The 13,461-nt window shown below is 44.1% G+C and overlaps 1 protein-coding gene across 3 annotated transcripts in view; it reads left to right on the top strand.

Annotated features, from left to right (window-relative positions):
• aldh1l2 (aldehyde dehydrogenase 1 family, member L2) overlaps positions 1 to 13,461 on the top strand; it is a 70,281-nt gene that overhangs the window by 41,910 nt on the left and 14,910 nt on the right. For all 3 annotated transcript variants that reach the window (XM_085902209.1, XM_085902207.1, XM_085902210.1), the window contains exons 11-18: positions 1,637 to 1,756; positions 1,847 to 1,974; positions 8,280 to 8,430; positions 10,153 to 10,223; positions 10,308 to 10,413; positions 10,542 to 10,629; positions 10,718 to 10,811; positions 10,892 to 10,991. In XM_085902209.1, the coding sequence (XP_085758335.1) occupies positions 1,637 to 1,756; positions 1,847 to 1,974; positions 8,280 to 8,430; positions 10,153 to 10,223; positions 10,308 to 10,413; positions 10,542 to 10,629; positions 10,718 to 10,811; positions 10,892 to 10,991 (858 nt within the window). The remainder of the gene's footprint in view (positions 1 to 1,636; positions 1,757 to 1,846; positions 1,975 to 8,279; positions 8,431 to 10,152; positions 10,224 to 10,307; positions 10,414 to 10,541; positions 10,630 to 10,717; positions 10,812 to 10,891; positions 10,992 to 13,461) is intronic.

The raw sequence follows: 13,461 nt of genomic DNA, 5'->3' as shown, positions 1-13,461 counted from the left end.
ATAAACATCGTAGCAAGCATTGTAGTAAAAGTGAAAGTGAATTTACTGGCAACCTTATTTGAACTCCTGAAGAACTTTAGCTAGCAATGGCAAGTAGCAATCACGAGATATCCAATTTTCATTACAGTAATATTGTATGGGCCTCATAGTCTAAACACGACATTCTGGTGAATCTTGTGGAATGAAACAAAATCCATCCGTATATTTGTCTCAGGAGGCAGCCAATTTGGCACTTACGTAGCTGTCGACGGAAAACTAAACTACATCACAGTTGCTCAGGGGTCAGATTACGACCAATCATGGCTCACCTGTTTTCTAAATTTGGTCATGTGACCCATGCTGAGTCGTGATTTGCAAAACAAAAGCTAATGAAAGTATTTATTGTACCTGCTTAATGTGATTTTTTTGTTTGTTTTTGCTTCAACCTCAACCTCACATCAGGACAGTTATCATATGTATCTTTGTAAAGCACAGTTGCTATCCCAATAATTAATTACCGTAATTTTCGGACTATAAATCGCGTGTTTTTTCGTAGTTTGAGTGAGGCGACTTATTTGTGATTTATTTCACAAATTTTCAAAATTCAAACCGAGATAAACAAACTGCGATGTAGCAAGGGATTACTGTCATTTAAACTGCAAGTGACGTCACTGGCGCCGCGCGGCGGTTGTTTACATAAAGGACAAAGGATTCGATCACGGGATGACGAAGATGACGAAGGGCCCCATGTTTGAAGGGTTTAATGATTTGGAGTGACACAAGGTTTGAAAAACGTATTTATGTTATAGTTATTTGATATAATAATTCAAATAAATAATATATATTATTTGTTATTTGAAATAAAGAGCCGTTTACCAAACCCACATCTTTCCTGGTACTTTGTTAACGCTACAATATAGTTATATACTAGATCTGTGCGGCACACGCACGACGTTGTTGACATAAAGGACGAGGAATTTGATCGATGGATTTAATGATTAGGAGTGACACAGATGGTTTGATAATATTGTTGTTATTTGAAATATACTTTATATATCGTTATATGGGTCTGTGGAATAATTACAAATGCAACTTACGACGAGTCTGACGTCAGCGGCGCATATGCGGCATTGTTTACATAAAGGACGATTGATGGATTTAATGAATTGGAGTAACACAGATGGTTTGATAAACGTGTTATTTATGTAATACTTATTTGAATAACTGAATGTTACGTCAGGCCCGTTCTCAGCTCCTCGTTTGTGTATATGTCACGTTAGCATATCGTATCGTTTAGCCTGTTGTTGCTGGTTCATGTCTGTTCTTGGTGTTGGTTTTTTACAAATGAATTTGCCCCCAAAGTGCGAATTATACTTTGGTGCGACTTATATATGTTTTTTTTTCAATTTATTGTGCATTTTATGGCTGGTGCGACTTTACTCCGGAGCGATTTACAGTCCGAAAATTACGGTAATTAAATTCAATTTGCACTAGCAATAAACATTCCTTTTGGCAGCTCAATAAACCTCAATAAATCTCGAAACCAGGTCCTTATTATCGAGCCTCCATTTGTAAAATCAGCAATTTTTACAGTTGGGCTTTGTGGTTGATTTATGATTGATATTATAAGCCTGTTTTTTTGTTTGTTTTTTATTAGGTAACCAAGGAAATTAACAACATGACTGTGAAAATGCCACACCAGTGTTTTATCAACGGCTCATTTGTGGATGCTGAAAATGGCAAGACCTACGATACCATTAATCCAACTGATGGATCTGTAAGACATCTGAGGAAAAAATAATCATCGGTTCTTTTTCCATTCAAAGTACTACATGGACTGATTCTGCTTGTCATAATTTTTGACTAGGTAATCTGTAAGGTGTCTTATGCTTCAGTGGGGGATGTGGACCAGGCCGTTGCAGCTGCTAAAGCAGCATTTTATACTGGGCCCTGGGGCAAGATGAATCCAAGAGACAGAGGAAATCTACTTTATAAGTAAGTAGTCCTAAAAGGATGAATAGTGTGTCTTGATAGTTTTTAAGAAAACCATGACTAATGTGACGACTGACACAGTGAAACACTACACATTTAAAACAAATAATGTGGCCTGAAATCGTATGCAGGAGGGGAATATTGAGTTTATTAATGGTGATTAGATGATGATAATAGAAAAATATTTTCTGAGGATGCAGATTTTTTTAAAAAACATTGTCCATGTATTTTTTTTCATATAAGGGCAAGATGTACCGTATTTTTTGGACTATAAATCACTTTTTTTTCCCCATAGTTTTTGGCCTATACTCGGGAGCGACTTGTATGTGAAATTTTTCAAAAAAAAATTATTTGATCATGAACACATTACAAAGTCAAAATCAAAGTCTGCTTTATTGTCAATTCCTTCACATGTTAAGACACACAAAGAGATCGAAATTACGTTTCCCACCGTCCCACGGTGACTAGACACAGTACACAACACATACAAGCAAATAGCACAAAGAGTTAAAACAATAGATAAGAGCGATGAATAAGTAATAAGCAAATAAACTAAATAAATAAACAATGAATAAATAGACAAATAAGAGGAGCAAAAAGGAGCAAGCGTGCATACAGCAGACAGCCAGAATATAGCGCAAAAATACAGGTCGTTATGCAGCCAAGGGTGGAGGGGGGAGAGAGGTCAGGATCCTGACACCTTGGAGTATGAAGCTGTTAGTGACTCTGGTGGTGCGGGAGCGCAGGCACCTGTACCTCTTCCCAGAGGGCAGAAGATCAAACAAAGATGAGCGCGTTGACTCACATCACACACAATCGCGGTCGCCTTGCGGGTGAGATGGGAGGTGTAAATGTCCTTCAGGGAGTGAAGCACCAATGATCTTACTAGCTGTGTTCACTATGCGCTACAGGGCCTTCATGTTGTATTCAGTGCAGCTACCACCCCACACAGCGATACAACAGGAGAGGATGCTCTCAATGGTACCACGGTAGAATGTGGTCATGATGGCCGGAGGAGCACTCGCTCGCCTGAGTTTCCGCAGAAAGTACAGGCGGCGCTGAACTTTTTTCGCCAGCGACGCAGTGTTGGTGGTCCAGGAGAGGTCTTCACTGATGTGCACCCCCCGAAATCTGGTGCTGCTCACCCTCTCCACCACAGCACCGTCGATGGTCAGCGGCAGGTGTTGGGTGTGACCCTTCCGGAAGTCAACAACAATCTCCTAGGTCTAGCTGACGTTCAGCAGGAGGTTGTTGTCCCTGCACCACGTGGCCAGAAGGTCGACCTCCGACCTGTATTGAGTCTCGTTGCCCCCGGTGATGAGACCCACCAGAGTCGTGTCTTCGGCATAATTCAGCATGCGGTTGCTGCTGTAGTTTGCAGTGCAGTCATGGGTCAGCAGGGTGAAGAGCAGCGGACTGAGCACGCAGCGTTGGGGGGCCCCCGTGCTAAGCGTGACGCTGCCGGAGACATTGTCGCCAACACGTACTACCTGAGGCCTCTGACAGAGAAAGTCCAGTAGCCAGTTGCAAAGGTAGGTACTGAGGCCCAGCTTGTTGAGTTTGCAGATGAGACGCTGTGGAACAATGGTGTTGAATGCAGAATTGAAGTCCACAAACAATATCACATACGAGTCTCTTTTCTCCAGGTGAGTGGAGGGCAGAGCAGATGGCATCCTCAGAGGACCGTTTGGCTTGGTACGCAAACTGGAAGGGGTCTATGGTGGGGGGGGAGAACGGATCTGATGTGCGCCATGACAAGCCGCTCAAAGCACTTCATGACGATGGGTGTCAGTGCCACAGGGTGGTAGCATTGAAGCAGGAAGGAGCAGATTTTTTTGGCACAGATATGATGGTGGCAGCCTTGAAACATGATGGGACGATGGCCTGGTACAGGGAAATGTTAAAGATGTCCGTGATGACATCCATCAGCTCCTCAGCGCAGTCCTTCAGCGCTCGACCCGGGATGTTTGATAGCGGCACGCGTCCTCCTCACGCTAACGGCAGAGAGGCACAGGGGCTGCTCGTTCGAAGGGGGAGGGGTCTTCAGCGGGCAAATGCTGTTCTGAGCATCGAAGCGAGCAAAGAAGCGGTTCAGTTCGTTGAGCAGAGGGACGTCGCCCTCACAGCTCTGCGGCGCGGGCTTGTAGTCCGTGATGGTCTGAATGCCTTGCCACAAGCTCCATGCGTCCCTGCTGTCTTTGAAGTGGGCGGTAATCTTGGAAGAGAACGCCTTTTTCGCTTCCTTGATGCCCTGGGACAGGTTCCCCCTAGCTGATCTCACGACCGGTTCATCCCCAGCCCTGTAGGCTTAGTCTCTGGCCCTCAGCAGCCCAAGGACAGCCCCTGTCAGCCATGGCTTCCAGTTAGCCTGAGAGACGATGTATTTTGTGAGGGTCACATCATCGATGCATTTTGCAATGTAAGAGGTCACAGAGTCAGTATACTCCTCAATGTCTGTCTGACTGTTGCAAGTGGCCGCCTGCTTAAATATTTGCCAGTCTGTAGTGCCAAAGCAGTCTTGAAGAGCATCAGAGGCCCCCTCAGGCCACACTCTTACCCGCTTGCGAATCGGCCTGGAAGCCCTCACTCTTTGTCTGTACGCGGGCATAAGCATAACAGTAATATGGTCAGAAAGTCCAATGTGGGGGAAGGGGGTGGGCTTGAAAGCTCCTTTATGTGCAGTGTAGACCAGGTCCAGGAAGCTGTCACCATGTGTCGGGAAATTAACATGCTGGTGAAGCTTTGGAAAGACAGACTTCAGGTCAGCATGATTAAAATCCCCAGCGAAGATGGTGAAACCGTCAGGGTACGCTGTCTCCTGTTCACTGACAGCCTGGTATAGGTCACTAAGGGCCGTGATCCTGTCGCTTCCAACGTTGGAAGGCGGGATGTAGACCACGACAAGCAGAATCACAGTAAATTCCCTTGGCAGGTAAAAAGGACGGCACTTAATGATCACAAACTCCGCCAGTGGCGAGCAGTGTCTGCGTACAACCACAAAGTCCCGGCACCATTCGTCACGGATGTAGACACAGATTCCTCCTCCTCGTGATTTTCCACCCTTTACAATGGCCCGGTCCGCTCGATAGCATGCTAGCTGCTCCAGTTGTACAGCAGAGTTGTACAGCACAGTTGTACATTGTACAATGTTGACATTTAACCAACTCTCAGTGAACACGAGCACACAGCAGTTACTCACTGTCCAGTTTGTAGATCTCAGCAGTCGAATGTAATCCAGTTTGTTGTCCAGCGACCGAACGTTTGCCAGGAGAATAAAAGGCATGGCTGGGCGAGTCGGGTTGGTCGCTAGCCTGGCCCGGACGCCTCCGCGCTTGCCCCTCTTCTGCCTCCTCGCACACCGCTTCCGACGCGTTCTAAGGAGTAGCAGACGAGTTCGGCGTCATTTCAGGCCGGAGTAGTCCGAGAGCCTTTAATGTCTCTGTTTTAAAGTTCAGAACGCCGCAAAACTCGCTTTCGCCGATGTCGAGCAGAACCTGCCTGCTGTACTAGTAGCACGACTAGACGAACACGTAAAACTGACAGACAAACACTTAGTAAATGAACAAAACACCGATCAGTTGGGACAGAGAGGTCGCTGCGTGTGCAGGCGCCGCCAAAGAGCTCTCGAACAACACCACCAGAAAACCTTGAGGAAAATACTCAAGGATCAAATGGGAGGACAGACGCACAAACATCAGCATTCTGGAGGAAGCCAGGATACCGAGCATCACCACCTTAATAATGCAGCACCAACTCCGATGGACAGGACATCTCATCCGCATGGCTGACACCCGCCTCCCCAAACAGATGTTATACTCCCAGCTGGAGAGCAGTCCGCGAGCCCCGGGTGGGTAAAAGAAACGTTTCAAGGACAACCTCGAGACCAATCTCAAGAAATTCCAAACAACATCTCAGGACTGGGAGCGCATCGCCTTGAACAGGAACTGCTGGAGGGCAGCGGTGTAAGAAGGTGCAGCACATCACAAAAAGAAACTCCGCCGTGTCGCAGAAACCACACGACAACTCCGTAAGGAAAGACAAAAACAGGCTCCAGCACGCCCACAACCCATCACCACTTTCCCCTGCCCATACTGCACAAAAATATGTGGATCCCGGATCAGCCTCTACGCCCACCTGCGGACCCACAAGTAGACAACCCTGAGAAGAAGACAGTCGTACTCGTCCTGAGTGACCGCCGGTGATGATGATGATTTGATATATCTAGTCTGACGTCAGCAGCGCATGTAGTTCCGGCCTCAAAAGCTGTTTTTTTTGTTTGTTTGTTTTTTGACACAGAGGATGAATATTCCGATGGATTTAATGACTTACATTTATTTGATATATCTAGTCTGACGTCGGCGGCGCACGTAGTTCCTTCCGGTGTCAACAGCTGTGTGTGTGTGTGTGTGTGTGTGTGTGTGTGTGTGTGTGTGTGTGTGTGTGTGTGTGTGTGTGTGTGTGTGTGTGTGTGTGTGTGTGTGTGTGTGTGTGTGTGTGTGTGTGTGTGTGTGTGTGTGTGTGTGTGTGTGTGCGTGCGTGCGTGCGCGTGTGTGTTTTTAAGTGACACAAGACGAAGATTTGGATGGATTTAAAGATTTGGAGTGACACAGATGGTTCGATAAAATTGTTTATATTATTGGTACCGTAATTTTCGGACTATTAGTCGCGTTTTTTGTCATAGTTTGGGTGGGGGGGGGCGACTTATACTCAGGAGCGACTTATATGTGATTTATTTCACAAATTTTCAAATTTCAAAAATGCGCGATGTAGTGAAACCGCGAAAAACGAACCGCGATGTAGCAAGGGATTACTGTCATTTGAACTGCAAGTGGCGTCACCCGTGCCGCGCGGCGGTTGTTTACATAAAGGGCAAAGCATTCGATTGCGGGATGACGAAGATGACGAAGGTCCCCACATACTACCGGCATCATTAGCGGCTTTGTTTGTAAGTGACACAGAGGACGAAGAGTTTGAAGGATTTAATGATTTGGAGTGACACAGAAGGTTTGAAAAACTATTATGGCTTTTACACATGCTCGATCCTTCTCGACGGGAGCTCTCTTTCACCTCTGTGGATGAAAGTTGGGGGCCGGCGCTCGGCCGGGTGGCTGTCTGGGGACGGTGGATGGGGCTCGGACACGGCTTTTACGCACGCCCGCTCCTATTCTATGGAGCTCTCTTCCACCTCCGTGACTGGAAGTTCAGTAGTTGTTGGCTTGTTGAACTGTTGTTTTGTTAAATAAAAAGCCGTTTACCAAACCCACGTCTTTCCTGTTACTTTGCTAATGCTACAATATAGTTATATACTAGATCTCTGCAGCGCACGCGCGGCGTTGTTGACATAAAGAACGAGGAATTTGATCGATGGATTTAATGATTTGGAGTGACACAGATGGTTTGATAATATTGTTGTAATATGACAGTTATTTGAAATATACTTTATATATCGTTATATGGGTTTGTGGAATAATTAGAAATGAAACTTACAATGGGTCCGACGTCAGCATATGCGTCGCATTGTGTTATTTATGTAATACTGAATAACTCTGAATGTTACGTCAGGCCCATTCTCAGCTCCTCGTTTGTGTATATGTCACGTTAGCATACCGTATCGTTTAGCCTGTTGTTGCTGATTCATGTCTGTTTTTGGTGTTGGATTTTGACAAATAAATTTGCCCCAAAAGTGCGACTTATACTCCGGTGCGACTTATATATGTTTTTTTTCACTTTATTGTGCATTGTATGGCTGGTGCGACTTATACTCTGGAGCGACTTATAGTCCGAAAATTACGCTATTTGCTATAGTTTATATATTGTTATATGGGCCTGTGGAATAATTTGAACTTCAACTGACGAGTCGGCGCGCCGCACACAATGAAATCGATCGATGGATTTAATGATTTGGAGTGACACAGATGGTTTGATAAACGTGTTATTTACGTATGTTATAGTTATTTGAATAACTGTTAATGTTACATCAGGCCCGTTCTCAGCTCCTCTTTTTTTACGTTATAGTTATTTGAATAACTGTTAATGTTACATCAGGCCCGTTCTCAGCTCCTCATTTGTGTTTGTCACGTTAGCATACCGTGTCGGTAGCCTGTTGTTGCTGGTTCATGTCTGTTCTTGATGTTGGATTTTGTCAAATAAATTTCCCCCAAAATGCGACTTAAACTCCGGTGCGACTTATTTATTTTTTTCCCTCTATATTGTGCATTTTATGGCTGATGCGACTTGTACTCAGGAGCAACCTTTAGTCAGAAAAATACGGTAATTAAAATTTTTGTGCTTTTTGGTTGGCCTTACAGACTAGCAGACTTGATGGAGCAACACCAGGAGGAGTTGGCCACCATTGAGGCAATCGACTCCGGAGCTGTGTACACGCTGGCCCTCAAGACTCATGTGGGCATGTCCATCCAGACATTTCGCTACTTTGCTGGCTGGTGTGACAAGATACAGGTAAAAAGGATGGCCATCAAGGTTTTTGACACAGTTGCCACAAAAACAAATGGGTAAGCTTTGTGAAATTTCACGAGTAATGTGCCAAGTGGCTTCTATCTTTGTGGACTAAAAAAACAACAACCCTTTCTAACAAACATTCCATTTGGTCTATTTAACTTGAAATATTTTAGGGCAAATCAGGACGTCTGAAGCGTCACTGTAATTCTGACGTGGGAACTAAACTTCGACAGAACACTTGGGAATTTTGACTGATATTAGCTTATTGGTTTAAAACAGTCAGCCAATCTGAGAAAAGGGTTTCCACGAGTCTCTATAGATGATGTTACACCAAAGAAAATCTCCCAAAAAGCCACTTTTTTTTCTATACCCCAAATATGAATTTAGCCATAACCCATGATTAGATTTTCTGAAATTATTGATGCATTGTACTCAAGATGAAGGCTATTCCAACCAAAGTCACCTTTTTTTTAAGCTGTTTAATATTTTAACTTTATCACATTCGGTAACTATTTGGGTGACTACATTTGGGTTGAAGACAGAACATGAGATAAACATTTATATATTTATTTTTGGTTTTTTTGTCAGGATCTTCGATTGTTTTCAATTAGCTACAGTACTTTCAAGGATGTTCACCTCAAATACCTTGAAATAATACCGTAATTTTGGGACTGTAAGTCGCGTTTTTTTTTCATAGTTTTGGTGGGGGGGGCGACTTGTACTCAGGAGCGATTTATATGTGATTTTTTCACAAATTTTCAAAATTCAAAAATCCGTGATGTAGTGAAACCGCGATAAACGAACCGCGATGTAGCAAGGGATTACTGTCATTTGAACTGCAAGTGACGTCACCGGTGCCACGCGGCGGTTGTTTAATTAAACATTCGATCACGAGATGACGAAGGGCCCCACGTTTGAAGGATTTAATGATGACACAAGGTTTGAAAAACTTATTTGTTATAGTTATTATTATTACAGTTCAGTAGTTGTTGGCTCGTTGAACTCTTGTTATGTTAAATAAAGAGCATTTTACCAAACCCACGTCTTTCCTGGTACTTTGTTAACGCTACAATATAGTTATATACTAGATCTGTGTGGCGCGCGCGCGCGGCGTTGTTGACATAAAGGACGAGGAATTTGATCGATGGATTTAATGATTAGGAGTGACACAGATGGTTTGATAATATTGTTGTTATATGATAGTTATTTGAAATATACTTTACATATATTATATGTTTTTTTCACTTTATTGTGCATTTTATGGCTGGTGCGATTTACACTCCAGAGCGATTTATAGTCCGAAAATTACGGTAATCCTGGTATCGGCCCGACAGCCTCGATATTAATACCTGTTTTCGTTACTCGGCTAGCCCATTCCTATTTTTTGTTGTTGTAAATATTGACTGTTTTGCTCTTTTGGAGGTTTGCACACTAATTTGCACTGGTGTAAAGACTACAACATTTATTTGGAAGGAGCTTAAAGAGATTTCCGCAACAAAGGCATACAGGTTAGATATATTGGCCAATGATGTCATCATTTTAACTTACTGCTCCCTCTCTGTCTCTCTCTCTAGAGGTCAGATTAATCACCTGATTTGACCTAGGAAAACCTCTAACTTGACCTGGCAACGACTTGGCACTTGCTTGAGACGCAAACATTCTGACTCAAGACAGAGCCCATATTTGAAGTATGCAATGTAATCAATACAATTCTGTTTGCAGGGCAAGACAATTCCCATCAATCAGGCCAGGCCCAACCACAACCTCACCTTCACTAAAAAAGAACCAATCGGGTAAGTTTGACATGTTTTTAGAAAAAACTTTGCGCTTGAATTCATTATTCTTGTTTAGTTCTTAATTTTTTTCCCCTGTATCAGTGTTTGCGCTATTGTCATCCCTTGGAACTACCCACTCATGATGTTGGCATGGAAAAGTGCTGCCTGCCTTGCAGCTGGTAACACACTTGTTCTTAAACCGGCACAGGTAATCATACACAGCATGAATATGATTAACAATGTCATGTCTTTTCTTAAAAATCCGCTAAGTATGCTCGAGCCGCATGTCAATCAGTTTCGTATGTCAGGCCTATATTACGCGTCTCACTTATTCAGGTCACACCACTGACTGCTTTAAAATTTGCTGAGTTGTCAGTAAAGGCCGGTATTCCAAAAGGAGTTATCAACATCTTACCTGGCTCAGGTAATACACACGTCATAAAACATCACGTAATATTATTTCAAGTGACTGTTTGGAATCTTACAAACTCAAACAAATTGCTCTTCTTTAGGAGGAATGGTGGGACAGCGCTTGGCTGATCACCCAGATATTCGCAAACTGGGTTTCACTGGTTCAACACCTATTGGCAAACAAATCATGAAAAGGTGAGACTTAAAGATCTTCTCCTTTACTTAACATGCCTGTACTGCCGTTGACGTTTAATTATTATATTTTTCCACTAAAGTTGTGCACTCAGTAATTTAAAGAAAGTTTCTCTGGAGCTGGGAGGGAAATCTCCTCTCATCATCTTTAGCGACTGCGACATGGACAAGGCTGTTCGCATGGTAAGACAATCACATTTTGTAGGTTTTGCTATTTTTTTGTCTTGGTGTTTGAAATGGAAAGCTGCAAGTTTTGTAATATCTTACTATTACAATAGAGGGCGTTCTTTCTTTCCATTTTTGGTCAGGAGACGTGTGGATTGTCAAAATAAAATGTTTTATGGTCAATCTCAAAACTCCTGCATTTCGGTCCACGGGATTAGATCTTGAGAAAGTAAATTTTTATTTTCTACCACTTACGACCCAATAGTTGCAACATCATTGCATGAATAGTTGTGAACTCAGGTTAAGTGAGCACACCTGGGTTTAAATCACATAATCTACCGTAATTTTCGGACTATAAATCGCTCCGGAGTACAAGTCGCTCCAGCCATAAAATGCACAATAAAGTGAAAAAAAACATATATAAGTCGCACCGGAGTAGAAGTCACAATTTTGGGGCAAATATATTTGTCAAAATCCAACACCAAAAACAGACATGAACCAGCAACAACGGGCTAAACGATACGGTATGCTAACGTGACATATACACAAACGAGGAGCTGAGAACGGGCCTGATGTAACATTCAGAGTTATTAAAGTATTACATAAATAACACGTTTATAAAACCATCCGTGTCACTCCAATTCATTAAATCCACCAATCTTGCTTTATGTAAACAATGCCGTGTACGCACGCCATCGGACTCGTCGTGATTTGCATTTCTAATTATTCCACAGACCCATAAAACGATATATAAAGTATATTTCAAATTACTATCATATTACAACAATATTATCAAACCATCTGTGTCACTCCAAATCATTAAATCCATCAATCAAATTCCTAGTTCTTTATGTCAACAACGCCGCGCGCGCACTGCAGAGATCTCGTTTAGATCTATATTGTAGCGTTAACAAAGTACCAGGAAAGACGTGGGTTTGGTAAACGGCTCTTTATTTAACAAAACAAGAGTTCAACAAGCCAACAACTACTGAACTTCCAGCCACGAAGGTGGAAGAGAGCTCCATAAATAGGACCGGGCATGCGTAAAAGCCATGTCCAAGCCCCATCCACCGTCCCCGGACAGCCACCCGGCCGAGCGCCGGCCCCCGACTTCCATCCACGGAGGTGAAAGAAAGCTTCGTAGAGTATGACCGGGCGTGCGTAAAAGCCATGTCCGAGTCCCATCCACCGTCCCCGGACAGCCACCTGGCCGAGCGCCGGCCCCCGACTTCCATCCACAGAGGTGAAAGAGAGTTCCCGTCGAGAAGGACCGGGCGTGCGTAAAAGCCATAATAGTTTTTCAAACCTTCTGTGTCACTCCAAATCATGAAATCCTTCAAACTCTTCGTCCTCCGTGTCACTTACAAACAAAGCCGCTAATGATGCCGGTAGTACGTGGGGCCCTTCGCCATCTTCGTCATCGAATCCTCTGTCCTTTATGTAAACAAACGGGTAACGTCACTTGCAGTTCAAATCAAAGTCAAGTCAAAAGTCAAAGTCCGCTTTATTGTCAATTTCTCCACATGCCAGGCACACAAAGAGATCGAAATTACGTTCCCCACCGTCCCACGGTGACTAGACAGTACACAACACTCGCACCATATAGCACAAAGAGTAAAAACGAACAGACAAGAGCAACGAAGAAGTAATAAGTGCCCGGTCCGCTCGACAGCACGCCAGCCGCTCCAGTAGCACAGCAGAGTCCGGTGTCCAGCGACCTTGACAGTCGCCATAAGAATGGAAGGCACGGCCGGGCGAGTTGGGCACGCCGCTAGCCTGGCCCGGACGCCTCCGCGCTTCCCCCTCTTCTGCCTCCTCGCACACCGCTTCCGACGCTGCTGGTCCGGGGAAGGAGTAGCAGACGAGTCCAGCGATGATGCAGGCATTGTAGTCCCAGTGACTTTAATGTCCCCGCACCAAAGTCCGAAACGCCGCAAAACTCGCTTTCGCCGACGTCGAGCAGAACCTGCCTGCTGTACTCGTAGCGCTACGTGGTGCGATCAGACAAACACATAAAACTGTCTGACAAACACTCATTAAATGAACAAAAACACAGATCGGCAGGGACGGAGAGAGGCCGCTGCGTGTGCACGCGCCGCCATCTTGCCATGGAAATGACAGTAATCCCTTGCTAAATCGCGGTTCGTTTATCGCGGTTTCACTACATTGCGGATTTTTGAATTTTGAAAATTTGTGAAAAAAATCACATATACGTCGCTCCTGAGTATAAGTTGCCCCCCCCCCCACCCAAACTATGACAAAAACCGCGATTTATAGTCCAAAAATTACGGTAATTATTTTAATAATCCATCCATCCACTCACCCATCCATCTGACCGACTGACGCCTTCCTTCCTTCCTTCCTTCCTTCCTTCCTTCCTTCTTTCCTTCCTTCCTTCCTTCCTTGCTCCATATACAGCAAATATAAGGGAAATGGCCTCATACTGTAAATGAGACTTTTGGAGGAAAACTAGTCAGCCATTTGCTGT

This window comes from Syngnathus leptorhynchus, chromosome 21, assembly GCF_054491065.1.
Source record: "Syngnathus leptorhynchus isolate UIUO chromosome 21, UIUO_Slep, whole genome shotgun sequence".
Lineage (NCBI taxonomy): Eukaryota > Metazoa > Chordata > Actinopteri > Syngnathiformes > Syngnathidae > Syngnathus > Syngnathus leptorhynchus.
This window is presented reverse-complemented; position numbering and strand designations above follow the sequence as displayed.